The sequence below is a fragment of the Struthio camelus genome, chromosome 5, assembly GCF_040807025.1.
Source record: "Struthio camelus isolate bStrCam1 chromosome 5, bStrCam1.hap1, whole genome shotgun sequence".
NCBI classification, from domain to species: domain Eukaryota; kingdom Metazoa; phylum Chordata; class Aves; order Struthioniformes; family Struthionidae; genus Struthio; species Struthio camelus.
In genome coordinates this window covers 46,834,183-46,857,239 of record NC_090946.1, presented here as the reverse complement: position 1 = coordinate 46,857,239, position 23,057 = coordinate 46,834,183, and the positions used below count along the sequence as shown (strand labels likewise).

General features: G+C 37.1%; 1 protein-coding gene across 28 annotated transcripts in view; it reads left to right on the top strand.

Annotated features, from left to right (window-relative positions):
- The window catches only part of GPHN (gephyrin), a 325,345-nt gene that overhangs the window by 268,100 nt on the left and 34,188 nt on the right, over nt 1-23,057 (top strand). For all 28 annotated transcript variants that reach the window (XM_068946267.1, XM_068946262.1, XM_068946258.1 and 25 more), the window contains 4 exons: nt 3,944-4,081; nt 10,277-10,369; nt 14,228-14,283; nt 19,442-19,561. In XM_068946267.1, the coding sequence (XP_068802368.1) occupies nt 3,944-4,081; nt 10,277-10,369; nt 14,228-14,283; nt 19,442-19,561 (407 nt within the window). The remainder of the gene's footprint in view (nt 1-3,943; nt 4,082-10,276; nt 10,370-14,227; nt 14,284-19,441; nt 19,562-23,057) is intronic.

The following is a 23,057-nucleotide window of genomic DNA, read 5'->3' as shown; positions in this document are numbered from 1 at the left end:
ATGAACAGGAAGAAGTTGGGAAATGTAGCAGTGTATGTGGGCATACTTGGAAGAAATGACTCATCACACTGCAGTAGTTAATGTCATTATTCTGGATCTTTCTTCAAAGCATTTAATCATGGCATTTCAGCAGCTGGAAACAATTACAGACATTATCCGGTGTTATATAACATCATGATAACAAAAAATCAATATATATCAAATATCAATATATGCAGCCAGCTCTTACAACTCAGCACACTGGATTTTGAAATAGTGGCTTTTTTTTACTAGAAAACTAGCTCTAGTTCAGATGGGCCATAAACATTTCCAGGAGTTTATAATTTAAACTGAAGGTGTAATGCAGGCTCTTAAAAGGCCAGCGTGCATCAGCAAGAGTTCAAGGCGTTATGTTGGTAAAGACGTATATAAATGTCTTTTGACTATGCAGTTTACTTTCCTTCATATTGCTAAAGTTAAAAGTTTCTTGTTTAGTGACACAGTGGCCAGCACCTAATAATGGCTGTAGCGTAAAGGTTGTTTGCTGCCTCACAGTTCTGCCGACTTTCACTGCTCCAACACTTTTTTTCTACTGTCTTCCTTCATCTTTCCAAGTTTCCTTTTAAAACAAAAATATCTTACTTTATACAACCAGGAAAAAACTTTTAGCATATGTTGTACGAAATCTGCTGCGGTTATTACATTGCCTCTAGGCAAGGTGTCTCTCAGGGACAAGTATGCACAGAACAGTCTGGGAATTTGACATGGGCTTTACCTTTATCTTACAAGTACATTCCTTTCAGCATCCTCGTCTTTATGGTGCTAACAAAATGCAGTTATAGTAATGACAAATGAAAATTAGCTTGCAAATGGCATTCCTGTTGCTAAATCCAGGAAAGCAATTTTTCCGCTAGTTATGCTTGTATCTTACAATAGTTTAATCTCAATCATTTTTCCCTGGTTTGCTTATGAAAAAGTCATGTTTCAGACTGTGAAAAGTCTTAATATGGTTGAAATATGTCTCATCAGCTGTATCCCCTTCCACAGTATGCCTAGTGCTATGTTAAGGAAGGAAATGAAATCAGTTAGAAATTATTTGTGCTTGACACAGTGCCTGATTTTATTACCATCTTCTAAGTATCTACAAAGAGATTGTTGAAATAAGTTCTTCCAAAGTCTTTCTTGGGACTGGAATTAGGTTGACAGACTTCTTTTTCTCTGTTTCTTCCTCTTAAAGATAGTTAATATGTTAACAGCAAAAAATGAGTTAATGAACAATCTCCTACATAACTTATTTGAACAAGCATCTGTCAGTGCTGAAAGTTTTGTGTATACAGACATTACAGATGCAGTATTCTTCTCTTCTGAAGTAAAAAAAAAAAAAAAAGCATAATTGTATTGCCATAAAGCTATTTTTATGGAAGGCAACACTTAAAACAATCATCTGTTTATTTTCAAAATGTGAAAGTATGCACAGCAGCAAATGGGGCATCTAGGTTGCAACCACAAAGTGAAATCATGTAGTTAAAAATGAGACTCTCTATTATTTGTCAACACTATCATATTATAAATCATGCTGGTTTAGAAATACAATTACATATAGCATTAACTACAGTGGTACTGGATGCTGAGTTTAAACTGCCAAAAGCCAAATGAAATCAAGCATTATCAGTAACGTAGGGTGTAAGATGGCTATGAGAGTTGCAGACAAGCCTCATTACTGTCAGGAAACTCTCTTGGGAATGTCCTATGCCTGTAGCCAGGCATTAGACCTCATGAGGCCTTAATTTGTTGCCCACGTCGTCTGAAGTGGGAAGGTGCTCTTAAGTGCCGGTGATATTTTTTTAGAGATGTTTTACTTAGACTGCTTGCCACATCTTGCACTTTACTGAATCAGTTTGTATCAAAGTCTCTTTTGCACTCTTCGTAGTCAAAGCTGAGTGGTTGTATTTGATTCTTATCGTCCTTGAGCTGCCAATCTCCTGGTCTTCTACTGTCACTCCAACAGCTCCTTCAATATGTCTTATATGGAATTGTCCTGTTTCTGGAAATCTCCAGATTTCTTCTAGAGAACTAGAGCCCTGCCTTAGTCTCCTTCTTTTATCCCTTTAGACCTTATTCTATCCCTTTAGACCTTGCCTCTACCCATCTGTATCAAAAAAAAATTCAGCTACACTCTATGCTGAACTATTTTCTCTAGAGTTGTCTCCTTTTACCTGTCTTTGACATTGATTCCTAGCTATTCCCCGAAGTTTTGCCAATCACTATGAACAACCTACAGACCCCTTTAGCACTCCACATTGGTGTTACCTGGGCTTCATCTTCACCTTACACCTTATTACACTCTATTTTCTAACAGCCAGACTGTGTATATTTCTTGTAGACTCTTTCGACATAGATCTTGAGATAAGGCTTTTCCTGTCAATGCATGCAGTTGAAATTCTTGTCAAGCATCTCGTGTTGTATTTCTAGAACATCATCCACTTTGGCTCTCATAAATGCATTCTTGATCCAGGCAAATCCATTAAAGATATTTCTGCAAATACGTTTTTCCTAATCTTTTGGCTTGTGTCTGTTGTCCTTGTTTATGTGTTACTGCGCTAGTCTTCTGTCTTCAGTTGCCTCTCGTCACTTTCAAAGTCCTTCAGAGCTTGTTGTCCCCTCAGTTACTCACTCTCATAAAGCATCAGGAAATCAAACACGCTACCAGTCATAGTTTTCTATCCGCTGGCTTGATTTTCAAACTTCTTTCATGTTTTTGCCCAACCTGTGTCTCATACTTGGAAAAAGTAAACTCCCATTAATTTATCTTACTATCTTCACTCAAATCATACACTTAAACCATTACTTTGCTGTGGTGACTACAGAGTCTTCATAATGGTTAAGCTGCCCACTAGCTAGAACTACTCTCTGTTGCGCTGACTGTCCCATGATTTTGTTGTGCTCCTCTCTGTCCTCCTCCCTTCAAACCTATTGACTCCCATCTTATTCTTGCAGACTCACTGGAACTGTGTCTGTTTTAATGTTTTCTCTGTGCATGGTATATAGCATAGTGAAAGATATTTGTAGAGTGTGATAATACATATACTATTAGTAGTAATAATCTGTACCCAGTTGATAAAGAATCTCTGTAAGCTTCTAGGTTGCCAGTTTTTCAAAGGTAGTGTCATAACGCCTTATTTCCAGATGATAGGACAGTATCAACAACTACTTCAAACTATCAGCTTTTATATGCTGGCAACACTGATGTCTTTTCTGTTTATTTTTCACCATCTGTATCTGATGCACTTGCTTATCTTATTTAGATTTAGTCATAGCTGGGAAAGAGGTGTGATTTGTGTTTTAGATAGGGTATACAGACATAGCTCAGAATCTTTTATGTATCATTAGAATCAAAGCTATGGCATAGTACAGTTCTCTCCATGGACATTATTGTAGATTTTGAATGGGAGGGAGGGAGAGAAGGAATACTTAATAGAACTCAGTAGGTCCAGGATCTGACTGTCAAAGTGCAGCTACTCATCAGAAGGCTATAGAAGCCATTGAGGAAGAACAGAATGAGTGAGTGAGCTGTCCTGAGCACGAGGTAGATCACAGAAGTGAGTCAGCCTCAGATTATGAGCCACAGTGTCAAATACTGCATTGTTGGTGAAGGGTTTCTGTTTCTGATTAACTGTTTCTTTTATTCTCATCGAGACTTCTGGCATATTTTTCATAACAAGGAAGGATATGCACGTTTGTGAACTTTTTCAATTATAAATTGTATTTTGTTTTAGATCTCCCTTTTGATTTTGATTGAATATAATACCCTTCTACTTTCTGACGTAAATGCTCAGTAGTGATAAGCAGATGAATTAATTTACCCCTAAGGGCCAGATGCATTCCAGTAAAGTGGTTTAAATGAACATAGCTGTGTACATCTACAAATTGTGTCATACATAAACTTGGTGCTCTCTCTCTGCAGGTCACAGTGCTGTTGACATTACCAAGGTAGCAAGAAGACACCGCATGTCTCCATTCCCATTGACATCTATGGACAAGGCCTTCATCACAGTTCTGGAGATGACCCCAGTGCTTGGAACAGAAATCATCAATTACAGAGGTACTTCACATATAGTTGGATTCTTTGTGAGGATTAGGGTGGTTATTTCCTTTCTCACACTTCCTCTCTCTCAGCTTAAGCGCTTGGTCTTTTAATAATTGTTGTGAAGTGTCTGAGACAATACCCCTTTTTCTTCTCCAGGAGAAACTGCTTTAGGTAATGCCAATAATAGGAGCAGAATTGTCCTTTCAAAGTCAGAAGAATGTGCATTGAGCTCAGTGTTGCTTCCTGAAGGAATCTGTAATGGAACTCTAATTAAATACATAAATGCATCTGCTCATAAGCTGTGGAATATGCAACAAAGCAAAAACCTAAAAACCACAGTTTGCCTCAGTGGCTGTTTTAACACTGGACTTGCGTAGATGCCATCTGGCTCCATTTTGTATTGTGATCAATCAGTCTGTTCTCTCACTATGGGAGACCCTTACTTCACCCCCTTTCCAATCTGAAAGTAAAGATTCAATCAAAGTGATTATTGATTCCAGATCACTTTTTTCCACATCTACGTCTTTAACAGTTCATCTCAGTCTGTTTTTCCAGATCCTACTTGGCCTACTAGTCGTTCCAGAACTTACCTCCTCTTAAATGTAACATATTCTCCTTTCTGTTCTGCCACTACATTGAGTCTTTTCTGACCCTTACTTTCATTTAACCACTTGATTTCCTGAAGCTTTATAATAAACGGTAATTGTTACTTTTTTAAATAGCTGGGTTATCTTAGAAGGCTCCAAACAGCAAAGAGTCAGATTTGACTATGTCTATACTCATAAGTAAATGGGATAGGTGAGGCCGTTCTCTGGCCTTAAAAGGAAACAGCGTGGCACCACTCACATTTATGCAGCTAAACTATCATCCCTCCTGAAACAGCGTGTTCCTAATGGCTGTTAGGAATAGCCGTTGCCTCTGCTATCCCTGAAGCCAAAGCCGGGCATTGTCTAGGGGAGAATTATTGGCACAGGACAAAACCAGGACAGGGAGCATGCTAGCAAATAATGCTAAAGTTGGTGCGGAGAGGGAAATGGACCTCTCCAGACTTTCCAAAGCTGTGCTGATGAGCAGAGAAATGAACCATGAGCCTCATGAGGCAAGATGTTTGGAATCTCAGTGACCTGCAGATAACAGAGAGATACAAATTGTTTCCAAATGGCAAATTCTGTCTTCTGGCTTGAAAGATATCATGATATCAAGATTCAGAGATATCCTGCCCTTCACCAAATCTTTGTGCTGCTGCAAACTTCTGGGATATCTTCATATTTAGGCATTGATTTAGCAGGGTTTGCACAGAATCCCACTTTTGCATTTAGTCACTCCAAATGGAGATGAGCACTCCCAGATGCCTTGATAGCAGGAAGCAGATCTTTAAGAAGATACTGCATATCCTGCATTCCGAAAAGCCCCAATACTGATTCAGCAGGGAATATGGATATTACGTCCTGAGCTGTTATAATGGTGCGCAGACTAGAAGGAGACATTAAGGCATTAATGTCTGAGTATAGCTATCAGATCTTCATGGATAGCTGTCAGTAGTCTGGACCTGAATGCACTCAGGTTTGGCCCTGCTACCACATGTGCACAATCTCTAATGTGCGAGGGAGGGCACGTTCCAGGCACGTGTGAGGCTTTGTTTGCCTGCTAGCAGTGTGGACAGTGGACAAGTTTGATCTTGAAACTCAGTTGAGGCCACTTTTAACTGATAATTGTTGAGATGGCTATGCATTTCTTTTGGAGGGTAACTGTTTATGAATATAGATAAGACTCCAAAACCTTTCTCAAAAGTTTTAATGCCTTGTACATTAAAGCCTTCAGTCCTGTTATTCCTTGGATCCTCATTTCTTTCTGACTTTTTCTTTTGAGTTTCTTGCATAGTATGCAAGATTACTTGCATAGTAAGTAATGCAAGTAAGGAATAGTGCTCTCACAGTGTAACACTGCTGCTCATACCATGCTCTTTATTGCTGTAATATACAGTGTGAAGTCTGCTGTCTTTCTTAATCTTTAAGAACATGCATTCATCCCTTGCAATCCAGGACTATTGTCTTTTTTTGTCTTTGATTTTGTAATCTCTTATTTTCTTATTATCTTGCTTGTTTTTCTTTTCATTTTGCTCCATCTCACAATCTTTACACTTATGTATGAAACGTTAGATATTGTTTCATAACATTGTTCTCAGTATAGTTTTCTTTATCATTATTAGATTAGGTTCAGCTGAGCTATCCGGGGGACTGAAGCAGTATATTTCCCATGGAAGTTAAGAAAATGTGACTAAAAGTATTTTTCTAGGTAGACAGAGAATGAGCAGAATCCTCAGATGTAGGTAACAATATTTATATTATGTAGGTAGGTATGTAGATGTAGGTAACAATATTTACACACCAGTCTTCCATACCAGTTTGCATGCAAACATATTTATACGAGCAGTAGGTAGCAGCCTTTTAATTTATCTGGTTTATAAGCCTCTTCACTTAGAACTAGGGTAAAATTAGATGAAATCACAGCATATCTCATTTCCTGCTGCATCATGCTTTGGACAAGCCTTTTACAGTATACTTTATTTTAAAATAAAAAACATGCAAAATACGGGCTAAATAACAGGTTTTTTGTTTATAGTAATAACATGACTTTATAAATAATGGAGTGATTCCATTCAAAGCACATGCTCTTGAAAATGTCTTTACAGGCAGAGTGGAGGTAAGTGATCTTTGCTAGATGTTTATATTCTATATAGAGTTTGACTTACCTTCATTTGTCAAATAGGCAATTTGATTTTTTCCTGTTCTCATTCAAATGCATGGGAATATGATACAAGGTTAGAGAAGGTATTCTAGCATAGTTTATAATGTCTTGGTTGATACTTCATTCTGCTCTTCACATTACGTGATTACAATCATCAAATTCAGGCTTATTCTAAGACTAGAACGTACTGATTATTATTACTTGTATGGTTATTCTTAAAAAATAATACTTAGAGTCTGTTGTTATGATGATTGGAGACACTTTAGTTGCAACCCCCTACCCTTCAACCAAAATAAAAGAGTTAGTTAGATAATCTAACCAGCTGTAGAGATTTCTGCTTGATTTAGTATTCACGTAATTGTTTTCACCAACAATGAAAATATCAAAAAAGTTATATTCCTTCATATTGCTGTGCTGCAGTCAAGCAGTCGTGCAATTTATTTATCAATAAGTATACATTATCTTAGCAGTGTAACACTGCCTAATCCACAGTATGAAATTTCAGGATTGCGGCTTTAGGGGACATCCTGAAGGACATGTGTGTCTGTGATACTGGAAATTCAGTTCTCTCAATTTGCAGAGAAATCTTAGATACAAATCTCGTGATGGGATCTTTTTCAGAAGTTCTTAAGTGATTACCATGGTACTGTACAATCAAATATTTAGGGCTTTTTGTGTATGTGTGTATATATATAAAAATGTGTATGTATATATATGCACGCCCATAAATGTTTATGCTTAGTAAAAAATTTTAATTCTGAAGAATGCCATAAACAGGTTTTCACTTAGTTATCTATTCATCTATTTTTTAGTTAGTATACCTGTTATTTCAAGAGATAACTCAACTGTAGTCCTGGAGGTCTGAATCCTAACTAGGTGTAATCAAAAGAGAGCAGTATACTGTGTTTGTTTTCTGTGTGTTTTCTGTGTCTTGAATTAACACTGAGCTCCTGAAACTTAGCTCTCAGGAGCAGAAATACTCTGTAAAGAACGTGGAATTTTTAAAGTTCTAGGACTGCAGTTTTAGGATTACCTAATTCATATAAATTTAATTAATTCCTAAACATATTACAGTATTCAACCTCAGTATAGCCTAACAAAGCTGCTGAATGGTACTCTGTACAAGTAGACAGTATTAATTTTTGACTAGATGATCATTTTGACAGCATTGCTTTTTCATATCACACTGAAGTGCTAGCAGGACAATGTTTATGAACTGGAAGCCAATCCTTGACCTCTAGTACAATTCCTGTCTCACTACTTTATCCCAGTACCAGTTCACTGAGAGATCAAAATTCTTCACAGAACTATACCAGTTTCACCAGCTGAGCTCTAGAAAAGGTCATATCCACATTTAAAAAGTGAGTTTCATGCAATTCTGCCTTTTATGCTAGAATCAGAAAGCTATCGGCCTGGGGAGGAGTAGTTTGATGACATTAGAATATTTAAGAACATCTTTTTTGAATTACAGTGATCCAAAAAGGTTAAATGATATACTTTTAAAATAATTGTTCCATAAAAAAAAGAGAGTAAAGAAGTATTTCAGCTTATCCTTTAATTGCTGAGTTGCTTCACTTTAAATGCCTAAAGCTTCAGTAAATAAATTTCTTACTTTTTTATTCCCATAATGAAATTCATTCCAGCTCCTGGTTGGCCATTTGTTCACTTCAAATATTGCATGGCAGAATGCCAGGAACATACTGTTCAACTTTGCTCTAATTGGTGTGTTTTTGCATGCAGACAAGAAGTAAAATGAAGTCACAACATGCCTGCTAAAATTAGAAGCATCACTTTTGTATGAGATTTGGTGTGCCTATGAGCTGAGGGTGTTCTTGCCGTCCCTTTGAAAGCTGGCTTTTCTGTGCTATAATTAAAATGTCTGTGTCTACATTCCTTTTTTCAGTGCAAGCGTTCAAGCTTTCAGTGAGCTTTCCAATAACTTCTGTCTGGTCTTATCACATGAAAGCATTGATATCCATCACAAAAATGCTTTTCTAGTTGCTTTAACAAAGGTTTTATCAGCATTTTTTCATGGTAATACCCATGACAAAATGCAGCATAAATATTTGCTCCAAGTTAAGATTTGATACATTTGGATGTGAATGCATTGATGTTATAGTTATTATAATTAATTGCTAACTAAATTATATTGTGTTAATAAATAATTTCCTTTAGGGTGCCACTTAAGTGAAGCTGAGCGTTTACATATCAGCCAGGTGCTGTTTTTAACAAAACTTGTCCACTTAGTGTGCACAGCTAAGTCTTCTGCCTTCCCAGTATATCCAGAATCACATATATTTTCCTGTCCATCTGTAAAATGAGAAACACACCTTATGTATATCTGTCTTTTTTGGCATGTCTGAGAGTTTATAATCCAGAAAGTACATATCCACACAAATTTTCCTGACATTATTACCCATGCATACTCTTTCACTCCTTCCTGTGCCGCAACAGATCTTAAAAGTGGTGGCATCTATTTTCAGATGAGTTTCCCATTTTCTCCTTAGACATACCGGAATAAAGCTAATCTCAGTAGCTGTGACCTGTATGCCCTTTCTTAGTCCATCTAGTCAGGTATGTAATAAATCCTCTTCCTCACACTCCCCTTATATAGACAGATAAGAGACACCGTTTCCATTTTGTTCACATCATAAGAAGAGAAAAGAAAGCTCTTGCTGGCACCATAAAAGCAGGCAAGTAGCACACACTAGGCTGCGGGTGAAGTTACTCAGGCCAGTCTCTACAGGGAGGCAGAGCCAAATTACAGCTCATCAATTACAGTTGCTAAATGAAGGGAAAGAATATGTTTGAAACGGCTATTAAAAATATTTAGAATTATTACGGTGTAAATTTACATAAATAATACTGACACTTATGTTCACTAACCCTCCACTGAACAAAATTGTTGTCAGCATTTAGGCAAAGCTAATGTATTGCAAACCTTCTGTGTTAATTTATTGAATCCTGTCCATCATTACTGTTTATGTTGAGTCCTCTGGGCTCAGTCCCTCAATTTTCACATTTGCACATAGGTTTCATTTTTTGGATGTTATTTTAGAAACTTCTTAAAAAGCAAAAACTTTTTTAAAAAGTTTAATAATACAAAAAAGTGTCCAAGTATTTTTAAGAGGTTTCAGGATATGGAAATACTTGTTCTGTCTGATTCTGTGTTAGCGCTATTACCTGCAGGTTTGGATACTTGGCATTCAAATCTGCTGTCAACTATTTCACCATAACCAGAAACACAAACTTACTGATGAAATCTTTCATCTGTACTTTCAGATTCCAGTCTCTTTCATTTATGTACTGGTTTTGACAGAAATCAAGAACCTGAGTGATCTATTCATGCGATGTATGCACACATGACATATTTCATCCGTCAGATCATACTGCTGTCATTTTTTTCCCTTTCACTGGCATTACTGACATGGAGCACGCTATTGTCTCTTTTTCCCTTTATAGATGGAATGGGCCGAGTCCTTGCTCAAGATGTATATGCAAAAGATAACCTACCACCATTTCCAGCATCAGTAAAAGATGGCTACGCTGTCAGAGGTAAACACACTGTAGACATGCAGTACAGTGTCCGTAAAACTACTTTATAGCATATTGTTTGTTCACTTTCATGTTCCATCAGCCAGAAGTACTTGTATTTTGGATCCAATTGTGAATATTTTATTTCAGATTTGATTCAGATCATTGCTGAAGTCACTGTGGACCTCAGCTGTCTTGAAGGAAGACTATAAAGTTTAATTCCGTTCTTTTAAATGGATGCATATGTATTTGTTCAAATGTACATCCAAGTGTGCTTATAGGTATGCACCTGGGTTGCAAAGGAATTGCATAGAAACACAAAAAATTCAGGAGAGTAACATGAGAATATCTGTTTCTGAATGACAGTTTCTTCTTCAATTTCTCTGTTGTTATTTTAATCAAGAATTTCTTACGTGTCTGCTACTTTATTGAACTATCACAGATAGTTCAATATCCAGCTTCCTGTTTGTGAATTAATTTATTATTGTATTAGTTTTCGAAAATGCATATAAGAATGTTTTCTTTTGAAGGCATCTCAAAAAAAAACCTCATTTATACTTTAAAAACATTTCAGCTGCAATATCTAAGTAAGTAAGTAATGTGCCTTTAAGGAGAGAGCAGAGAGCTGTTTCCCGAGAGACCTGAATCCATCCTCTGTTTTGCCACTAGATGCTGCATGATTTTGAGCAAGTTGCTTCCCAGTACATCAGTTTTTCCATTTGTACAGTAGGATTAATGATATTTATTGCAGATATCTACGGAGGAAAAGCAATATATAAGAATGAACATTATACTAGTAGTGATGTCATTATGGTAAAAGTTGAATCGTCGTAACACTGTGTTGAAATTTGGGGCACGATAGCCAACTTCCTTTTAGAGACATTAAAATGTCTTTTTTGTTACCGGCAGCTGAAACAATGGAAGGCAACTTTCCATGAAATAGACGGTCTGCAAGCCCAGGCCATGGAAGTAGTCCGATAGACTCCCCATGGACTTGATATAAGAATAAAATTCCACATCTGCAAGATGGGGTTGACTGCAGCTGTCCATCATCTATGTGTGAGAAGCAGGCACACTAAAATGCCTAGTAACAGAAGCAAGGGAGTGCAGATGTAGCCAGAAAAATACATGTAATATAGGGCTGAGATGAGCTGGGAGCTTTGAGTAGAATGCTGGCTGAAAAGGGCTTTGGGAACAGGAGACTGGTCACTTGCAATTTGATTCCTACAAGGTAAAGGAAATCAAAAGTACAGTCTTAGTAAACAGGCAGTATTATTTCAGAATAATAATCAACTCCATCATCAACTTCTTACAGAATCAACCCACAAGACACTAATTTTGGGGGTGGATTCAAATAGAGTAATAGTACTATTTTTGTTCTTGTAGCCCGTTATCTCGGGGTATGAGAGACAAGTCTTGTAGTCAGAAATAATATCTTTTATAACGTTAGCTGATATTTAAAAAATAAGAAGAAGAATTAGCTTTCAGGCACATAAACCTGTCTGCTCTAAACCTTGACCACTTTTTTTTAAGCTATACAGTTGCTCTAATAACAGATATATATCACCCATAAATGTTGACTCCATATTATTATTAGCGGGTGAATAAAATCTAATTCAGTAGCATTTTATCAGGTTTAAAATAATCTAGCCATCTGGGATTTTTTCTCTTTTTTTGCTGGACCATCCCAGTGCACTCTTTTCACTGAAAGTACTGGATACTGCATTCAGTATTATTATATGCCTTATTCAAAGACAGGTAGTAGAAGATTCCTTTTCTACTTCCTTAGAGTTTGCTAAAAACCTCGTAGTTTGTGCTGTTTGCTAGAATTTTAAAGTTAAAAGTCGGTCATTAATCTACAAACATGTCTAAGTACAGTAGATCATCAGCTGTGGAGTCGCAGCTCATGCATGAGTACAAATATAATAAATCAGTGTACAGACTGAATGGGCATCCTTCTTGAAAGAATTCTTCTTAAATCAATAAAGTTATCTAGCTGTATATTCAGGGCTTTTGAATTAAAATAAAAGATATTAGGATAAAGGCTATCACTGATTACACTTCATCTCTGGGAAACTAACAGATTTAAAATGAATAAAAAGACATATTTCAAACTGATAGTGTGTCTGAACATTCTTGACAACATGCCTGCTGTGCTTGGACATGGAAAGTTAGATGTAGCAGATGTCCAGCAGCAGATGTACCGATATCAAGATGTCTGTGCACCATGGTAGAAGCTATAAAAACTACAAGTCTGATTTTGAGAATGACCATCAAAAGACGTGACGTTGTAGCCAGTGAGTTTCAAAGGAATCATTTGTGGTTCATTCCACATAGGCAAGAAAGCAAAGTCCTGTGAAACAAACCTTTCTAATTGCCTGGAGAAAAGGCAAAAGGTATATAGATCTGATACAGGCAGGGTAATTTTTCATTACAAAAATTTTCCTTTTTTAAAGAGAAGTTTCACTTAGAGGAAAGTGTAGTTTAGTTTTGATATCGTACTGTTTTTATATGGTTCTGTATATTTAGCACAGTAAAGTAGAAAAATCAGATATATAAAACTGAGTGAATAGTCCTGTGTAATCTTACTATCTGTAATCTCTGAAATGTTTGTCTGAAATAGTGGAAAGAAGTTGTCTGATTAAAATAAGTCCCGCTTGGAATGGCTTCTACATGTGAAAGGACAGTAACTATACTCAAAACTCTTTACTGGGATCTGAAATCATTAGGCATATGAGGAAATAATAATTGAAGTTTGTTTTTAAAGATCCTCAGAACCACTTCATAAAGAAAAAAGGCATATTGCCAGCTCAGATGCTTAAAAAACACAAGTTTGAGATTTTTATTTTTTAAACTAACAACTTTGGATTCTTTTTATTTGGTTTCTGCATTCTTAGGATATGCCATTCATATTTTAAAGATTTTCACTACAACTAGGAGAATTAGAATCTTCCTTCATTTTTAAGAGAAACAAAGATTTTTCTATAATGTTTTGATTGTAGTGCAGGGGTCTTTAAGAAAAATAGCAATAATGCAACTTGCAGTAATACCTTTGGAGTGCAGTATTGACAGTTCTAATTCCTGGAGCTGCTCAAATAGCATGAAGGGGAAGCTTAAACATCCTTAGTAATGGTGCCTTGGTTTTCCCTGTAAAAATATGTACAGATTTGGCTAAGTTACAAGTCCTGGAGAATTTCTATTTATTAAATCGATCCTCTCTGACTTTTTAATATTCAGAATGGTTTCAGTGAATGTTATAAGATACCTATTTCAGTACTACCTCTTAAAATGACAAAAAGGAAGAGGACCCAAATCCCTAATGTGGCATTCCAAGTTGCATTTTCTTAGCCATATTGCTCTTAAGAAAATGCCAAATTTGTATGGTCAGCTACGCATCTGTAACCACTGCACTAGTCCACATTTTCCTCCCAAAGCAGAAATAGAATCTAGACATGTCCGTTGTCACCTAGTAAAATGTTACATAATACACCGACAAAATAAGTGATTCTCCTAAGTTAGTTTCACATAGAAAAAATTAGCTGTTGCTTTCTCCATTTTGCTCACAGTGGAATTTTTATACAAAGAATCTGATGTACACTATTATTGTAATTTCTACTGTTCTCCTTTTACTTATTCCTATATCTCTGAGTAATTTTTGGTTAAAAATACTATATAACCTGTAATAGGTTCCAAAATAGTAAAGGCAACCTTAAAACACCTTAGAAATGTTTTCAAAAATTCTATAATCTTTGTCATACTGACACTGAAGAACTGAATCGAGATCATTCTCTGGTTCTCCTGTTCTTAATTTCTTATTACATGATTTATTTTGGTTCTGCCTTTTTATCGTCTTTACCATTTGTACTGTCCATCTCACAGCTGCCGATGGCCCAGGGGATCGATTCATCATAGGGGAATCCCAGGCTGGTGAGCAGGTGAGCACAATCTCTTTTCTTTTTTTGCTTTTTAAATGTATTTTTCTGTTGTAAGAAATTGCTTTTTATTTTTACAAGCCTTGCTAGTGCTCCAAAACTCTGTTATTCTTGGAGGTGGCTTGAAGTAGGACACAGCTGTATCTAGCCTCCTTCTGTGTGCCTTGGGACATAATTTCAAAGAGTGAGGAAGTGTGGTTACATAAGGAACTAACAAGGAAATCCCAAAATACTTGAGAGCATTGTGCTGATATGTCTTATAGGTGTGCATACAGTAGTGTTCTGCCCTAGCACAGTGTTAGAAGACACAAGGTTTCCAGTAGTATTACAATTCATAAAAGGAGAAAAACAAGGATTAACTACTTCTTGCAGACAGATTTCTAAAGGGACATAAGCGCAACAACTGTTTTCACAAACTGCTTGGATATTTCCCACTGATACTTGCAAACCAAAGTGTGGGAATTTTTAAGTCTGTCAAGGTAGATAATGATTAGAAGAGTCTTGAGAAAGCCTGGCAGCAGCCTAGTTTGCAGAGAATTTTGAGCTGCCTTTTCCTGCTTAGTATTGCTCTTTTTCTGTTCATTAAATCAAAAGTGTTTGTGCTGCCTGCCAGATACGTGGATTGAGTTTGAGAGTAAGTCGGGCAGCACGCATCCATGACCTGCTTGTACTGCGTAAATATGCATGAATAGACACTGTTTCTGATTTGCTGTCAAACTCAAGAGTACGTCTGATAAAGTTCCTGTACTAATCCTAGGATGACAGAAAAAATCAGTTATGTCCAACCACTTCATATTATTCTGTCAATTTAATATACTAGCAACTTAATTACACCTGCTATCTTCTGTTGAGGAGAGCTTGAGTTAAACCAGAATGTTTCTACAGGTATTTCAAGTCCCAGTTTGTAATTCTGTCCAAAACCTGTTGTATGCAAAATCATGCACAAATGGAATAAGTGGAAGGCAAAACAAAGCATTGCTCTATTTTAACAAGGATTGTATAGTGTGGCCATTTTTACTGCGAAACATGAAAGCCTCAAGTAATACATTTCAAAAGTTGATTCAGGTTTTAGAAGTACCATCAGCTGCAGTATTGTTCCATTTTGTTTTAAACTGGAGTTGAACTGCCTCTAAAGCTATAATGGACGTTTGGCTTGGCTAATCAGAGTAGATACTGAGAACCATTAAATCATTTTTGCCATAGCTCCCATCCATCATCATTAATTACACTTTGGTGGCCTAGACATTTTGTCAATACTGATGTTCATGTGAACTCAAATTAATTAGTGTAATATCCAAAATATGTAAAATTACCTTCAATGTGTAAAAAATATAAACTAATGAATTCAGCAATGTTTTCACATGCCTTGGATTTTTTAGCCTTTTTTTAAATTTTCAAATGTTAGTCCAGAATCCAGAAGACTCTCAGCTACTTCCACAACCCTTTGTACGGTCACTATAAATTAGCAAGAACTAGCAGAACTTGCTATATTATCACGTCTGTGGTTATTCACCTCTCATCAATGTTCACATTTGCTAGTTGAAAAATGTCATTGTGCAGTGGTGCTTAAACACAGTGCTGTTGAAGCTCTGTCTCTAATGGGGATGATGGCCAACAAGTCTGAAGGGCTTCACGGTCCTGGTCAGTTCAGCAGGTTTGTAGAAATGATAGAAGTACAAATGGGAGGTCACTTCTCTCCTGCAAAACTCAAGAGCTCACAAATTTGTCTACAGGGACAGAATAATGGAAATGGGAAACTTCCTCTCTGACAAGGAAGAAAAACTGGGGCGAGGGCAGGGGGGTGCAGAAAGAGAAGAATTAGCTTTATACCTCTGGAAATACCACTGGCAAGTATGAAAAATGAAGTTGTTGACCTCTGGATAATTGATCAAAGGTTCTTCTTAGGCCAACACAACTCTTCATGTTCATCTCGTTCCCAAGAAATGATTTATAGCAATGGAAGTCTCCTCAGTCTCATTTCACCCTTCGGTCACTCTCAGCAGCAACATACTGCTTTTCACATTACAGACCAATTAACTGAATGATTCACAGCAGGGAGCTGAAGATAGATCTTGATTTGGTTCATCCTGTAGGGAAAAAGGAGCTTATGTCATTGCCATTAAGAGAGGAAGAAAATGGAACTGAGAATTACAAATAGGCCATATAGCCAAGCTGGACATTTCAGTATCAATTTGTAAATGATAATATTTTCTGGTTTCTATTTCCAGATGGTTATGTTTGTGTTAACAGCCATTTTCTATTGTGTGTCAAAGAAAACTTTCAGACCCTACCCTGCTTTGGAGAGGTTAGGACACATCTGAGAGCACCAGTCAAGGGCCATCAACACTGACTGTCAAAAACTGTTCTATCTGGAGCAATGGTTTTCTTCAATGTGAACTTACATAGCTGGGGCTTAGAATTTTCTAGAAGATTGAGAGGCTTATAAGAGTCATTGTGACTAACAATATATTGTAGCTACAATATAGGGTGGATACAGTCATTTTTCACCCTTGTGATAACTCAGGCCATTTTACAGAAAGGAGCTTGCATGTGTCATTGCAAATCATAAACCTGTAGCCTAGTGCATAGGTGAAAGAGAGAATTCCTGAGATGGCGGATGTGCTCCATGGATTATTTCTGGTTTTTATTGAATAACTAACATAAGATAGATTATCAATGATGAAGGCAAAGGGTAGAACCCAGGACTGCCCTATTCCAGGTAAGTGGGAGATCTCAAAGGCCTTTAAAAGAGCTTCTGTGAACTTGTTGTACATTAGTATAGTTTCTGAGAAGCAGTCATTTCCTCATAGTCTCTAGCCCAGAAGAAGAAAGCAGCCATGCAGATTTACATCCAAATGTGATAATTACCTTTTGTTCAAAAAGTTAATCTGACCAGTTTATCATAGGACGAAAAGGAAATTAAATATGTAAACAACACAACTGATTCTAAAAGCAAAAGGTATTATATCATACATTTGTTTAAATGCTTTACATCATTGCACCTCAAAAAATTGACTGACACCTAATAATAAGCTCGAAAAGCATGGATATTTACAGCACATGTTATCACCACAGGCACTGATTTCTGGCAGAGTCCTAGACATGTTGTACTCTTTGTGGTCCCTGAGACCAAAACAAACTGCATTCTAAATGGAGACATGTCTAATGCCATACATCTATCCTCTAAAACTTGCTGCTAAAGGACGTCAGTACTTTAGTAAATTCAAAACAATATTGTTTATTTGTAAAGGATACCTGTCTACAACAACATGAAAAAGAGCTCTCATCATACAAGGCATAAGCTTTGCCTTTTGCAGCATTTGTTTTCATAAAAATCAGGCAACACAAAATAACACAGTGGACAAGATTATTTTCACTTACCTTTTAAGCATCTTCAGTATAAATGGCTGCATCTCAGCTATTCATCCAAGGCTTCTTGCACAGCCTGTGGTTAGAAATAGATACTTCTAAAACATGATTTTTTTCTGATCTGTGTTAGACACCTACTTTAGGATAACAGGAGTCTTGCCTTAAAAGCACATTAACCATGACATATGGCAACTGTGATCTTTTTTTTTAGTTTCTTTTAGCATTTTATGTATGCTCTTCTCAAAGGATGTTAGATTTCTTTTACCCTTAGAAAAGGGCCAACATTAAATCAACTCCAGGCTCAGTTGTCTCTTTGAATACATGGGTCACTGTGATACTGGGTACTGTGGTAAACGAGGTACAAACCATTCCCAGCCTCTCCTTAGTGCCTTTATCCCAATGAGCAAAGTACATCAACTTTCAAAGTACACACGTTCCAAAGCAATCTTCACATTTCAGAGGTTACTACAGTGCAGAAATGGAATAGAAGAAAGGACAAAACAAAGCTAGCTTTGCCCAATTTGACCTCTGACCACTTGTGTAGAATTTACAGATGTCTAACAGCCTCCTGTCAAAAGTAATGGAGCAAATGACCGCTGTGTGTGAACATATGGTCTTAATAGTGCTTGGGCAGTATTTTTACCAAGTCTGCTGGTTGCTATTAAATATGTGTTGATCATAGTATGAGAAGTCCTGGCCCTATTCAAATGATGCATATGGAGTATAGTATCAATCTGCAGATGAACTATGTATGTGGCATGTCCAGGATATGTTGGACTGATCACAGACAACTGTGTAGACGATATATAGCACATGTGCACTAGCAACAGTAAACCCCAAACATGCTGGGCTGACTCAAGCGCTGCACAGAGCAAGCACATTGTTCCGGCAATGAACATTCCCAATCATTATACCAGCCTCTTTCAGTTGCATTTTATTAGAAAGGTTTTTCTTTTAGTTATTTATTTATCAAATGGTTACGATCAATTTACAATTTTACTCTGGGTTTTGAAAATGTATATTATAATATGTTGCCTGGTGTGAAATTTTAATAAAACCGTGTCATTGGTTTTTTCATGTTCTGATATTTTTCTATTCTTTGTACTATGTCTGCTGAAACTCTGTAATATTCTGTGACTTTACATAGTTGTAGAACATTATAAATTGTAGGCTTTGCGAAACAGATCCTCACAAAGATAGCTATTCTGTGTGAACTTTGGTTTATAGTTTTGCGTTCTCTCACAGTACGAGGAAATCTGCTTAAAAATGAAGCAGCTATTACATCACTTTATTTACAAGCTTCTGTTTTTTAATATATAGTGTAGTGCTAGGAAAACAAAACAGAACAGAAACCCAGCCAAACCAAAATGAAGTTCAGCCCTGGGGACCTGAATATGCTACATGAAAAATATTTGTGTCCAGAGATGCAGCATTAGATTTTTGCTCATGTAAGCTTCTCAGGAATCTCCATCTAAGTGTTTCATGACAGTTCTTTTTCTGAGCCAAGCAGAGTATCAGTGTTTTGCTACTTCCAAAAGCTATTCTTGTGATATGAATCTACCTAGGGGGAAAAATATTAAGCCACCTAATATGTGACCCAACAAGCAATTGCCCGAGTCTAATTACACCTAATTACAGCCTAGTTACACCGGTTAATATCACTAGCAGTACATCAAGAGTCATGGCACACGGAAGAATTTTAATCTTTCAAATTACTTCTGCAATGTTCAAATGATTTGAGACTTTTCTTTTTAAAAGTAAATTAATTTTTGTTTGTTTCTTTATTTTTCAGCCAACTCAGACTGTGATGCCTGGTCAGGTAATGCGAGTTACAACAGGTGCTCCAATCCCATGTGGTGCTGATGCGGTGGTGCAAGTGGAAGATACAGAACTCATCAGGGAATCAGATGATGTGAGTCACAAGTTAAAACTCATTGTGCTTTTGTGTGCAGTAGCATGTGGCTCATGGTGCAGTCCTATAAATATGAATGATATTTTCCTACAGAAATGTTAATCTCAGAAGTTTGAGGATTTTCTCATCTACTGCTGGATTTTCACATCTACTGCTATATGGCAATACTACCCACTCCTCAGGCTGAGATAACTGTACCACAGAATTTCTTCTCCTGACCTTGATTTTTTCATCTCAGTTGTTGAATGCCTGCACTAAACTATTTGGGAGCATGATGGGATAAAAGGTTCCTGGAGGACCATGACTAGAATGCAATTTGAGGGCCTAGTATATTCACATTTTAAAATATGGAGTAGTGGCAATCAGGCATTTTATTTGCCTCTTTTCTGCTGAGTTCACATTTAACATCAGAGCAATTTCCTTTATGCTTATTGAGGATGGTCCTAAAACTCATCAAGCTGAGGACCTTAAGTTTTCCCAAACTCACTAAGTAAGAAGGGAACAAATTATCTTAAAGTACAAATTGATCTCAGAATGATAGTTTGACATATTACAATGCAGCATTACTACTGATGTAGTTAAAGCTGAGTATGACTTTCTGTAGGAACGTGAAGTAAGTGCGGCAAAATCTATAGGATGACTTGGATTATTTTGAACTACACTATGAGGATGATTATGTATAATTTAAGTTGGTCTCATTTCAGCCTAAAGTAAAGCCTTCTGAAGAACATAATTTTGCTGCTACTTCTAATTATTTGTGTGTGATCTATGGTAAAACTGGCTCTATTGCTCCTAAACGTGATCTTTTCATTTCAGGTTTTGTTTCAGTTTGTCCACTACACCTCTAGAGAAGTAATATTGAAAAATCCTTTATGCTTGTAGTTCTAGAACAGCACATTCCAAAAGGATGTGCCTGGAAAAGTACAGTAATCTGTGCAGCAATGCCAGGGCTCCCTCAAAGCAAGGGGATTTCAAAACAACCTGTTGCCATAGCAGTTGAGTGACTGAATGGTGGCACGCTGTTGTTACAAAGTCTGGCTCGGCACTCTGTTCATTTGGAGGATTTGGGAGAATGTATTTTGTTCACATATCTTGCCATAAATGTCTATGTTTAGAATCAGGGCTTTTATTGTGTAACCAGGGAAATGGGTGCCCCCAAAATTTTTTTAAGTCATAACTAACTTTGTCCAGTAGACCTTTGTGCTCCTTTAGAATGAGAACACTACTGAAAATAAGACCTCTGAAAACCAGGAAATAGATAAGGTGCATATTCCCGCAAAGTACAGTCTTAACTTAATTTTAGCTTAATTTGGGCAGTTTTTCCAGCGTACCTGTAAATCATATTAGCACTCTACCTTACAGATGCTGTGGAACGCTACAGTACATGTCGTACGAACTGTGTACATACATTGTCTTAACAAAGCAAAATGTATTTTATGATGAAGCACAGGAGCTGCCTGTAGACAGCTGCATCCCAAACAGTCTATCCTAGACTTTTCTAAACATTGTTCTCTCTTCGCTCATGTTCAGAGAATTCCTTCTGAATCACTACCTTCACACAGCCAGCTGTGATTTCAGGGCACCATTGTCATGTTTGCCATCATCTGATGGTCTTTAAGGCAAGAAGATGTGTCTCTTATTGACGCAACTTCCATTCAGTCTTGGAATGAAGCATGTGTGTGGTTCCGTGTTCATATCAAGCTTTGCTGCTGTTCAGGCTGTTCCATGTCAGCATAGCTATGTGTTAGCATTGCGAAGGCCGCTGGGGTATAAACAAATGGATTCTAGCATTCAAACCTGATGAAGACAGCAAAAATGGAGGCATGTTCTCATGATCCTTTCTCATACCTCATTACTATGAACACACAGATTTTAAAATATGATGAAGTCAGCAAACTATCTAGACTGCCCTGCTTCCTGACATAAAATTTCCTGAGTCAGTTCTGCTTTGAGATTACTGATATGTATGGGTAAATTATATCTTCTTGTCTTGATTTGAAGACTTTAAAAAAACACCATTACCTTCACTGCTTGCTAATCATTGCATTATCCTGAACAGTTTTTCTGTGGCCATTGCCTACTTCATCATGAGGCAACTATCAGAGCACAGAGCAACATACATCATAATCTGTTATTTCCTGCTGCCTCTCTGGCTGACTGTCCTCCTGGATTCCACTTTTGATGTGTGTGTTCTGCTCTGCATCTGAGAACAAGATTGTTTTGCTATGTGCTTAAACTCTGAATTTTTTAGCCTCCGTCTGCCTTCCATCCCATCCTTCCAAAGTATAGTTAGTGTAGTCTAGTAAGCATGTTATTTTCTTCTCCTTTTTCATGCCTGATTAGCTACATATTTCAAGAATATATTTTTTTTGTATTAAGAACTTCTCCAAGATTGGGATTTAACTGAAATGAAATCTCTAACATCTGAAATATGGTCTTCTGAAAGTACAGAGGGTACCTTTTAAAAGGAGCTCCTTGACCTCTAGTTGTGGTAGCAGTACTTGAATATCATGGTAGGGATTCCTCAAATGACTCCAGAAGTCACAGGTCTGAAAGGAATTACATCTATTCAGCAGGAAGAATGATTGTCATCAGCTTTCCAGATGCACAACCATTGAAAAATTGATCCTTGCAAGAACATTTCTGCACCCTTTATATTGTGATTTTTTTGTGTCAGCTTGTAGGCTAAAGGAAGCCAATGTGATGAATCAGAGCAAAAGTTAGCTCCTACATGGAGACCGAGCATCAGTGTATCAGTGTGAATATTGGCTGATAACAACCGTTAGAGTAAACCAGTCAGCCATAGTTCAAAATATATTAATATAAAACAAGAAGAATGCTTCCCAACGCACACCAAATGGAAGATGTTGTCAGAATAATGCTGTATCTCCCTGTAAGCCCTGCTTCTAGCCACCCTGAATTATCTCGTATTCCTAAAGCGTTCTGGGATATCCATCAATTCCATAAATAACGATCTCTGTACATTGTCCTGTTGTCTGCGGTCACCCTTTCTACAGTATTTTCCAAAACTGGCAGTATTAAATTCCTCAAAAGCCTTTTTTTTTTCCTATTTCCTCTTATCCAGCAGACCCTCAGTATAATGACCTTTTCTATTACTTAAAAGTACCACTGGGATGTCTCCTGCTTCCCTAGAAACTTCCAGGCTATCTTTAAACGTTATCAAAGATACGGAAAATTCAAATCTTCATGACTGGGCTACCTTCCCCAGAGTGTCATAAAAAGTGAAATAATTCCTAGACTAATTATTGCCTCAAGCCCGAAGTGTCATTTACAGCTTCAGATCAGGAGAAGGGGGATAAAAGGACATCCTGGGTACCAGCGCAGCCTTTTTGGACACTAGCAACCAAAAATAGTCTCTTCTGTTAAACAAGAGGAGCAGGTATGCAAGAAACAGTATTTGTGTTGACAGTGTATCTTGAAAATACTATGATAAACTGAGTAATTACATTTTTTCAGAGTTGATGTTGTGTTTGTT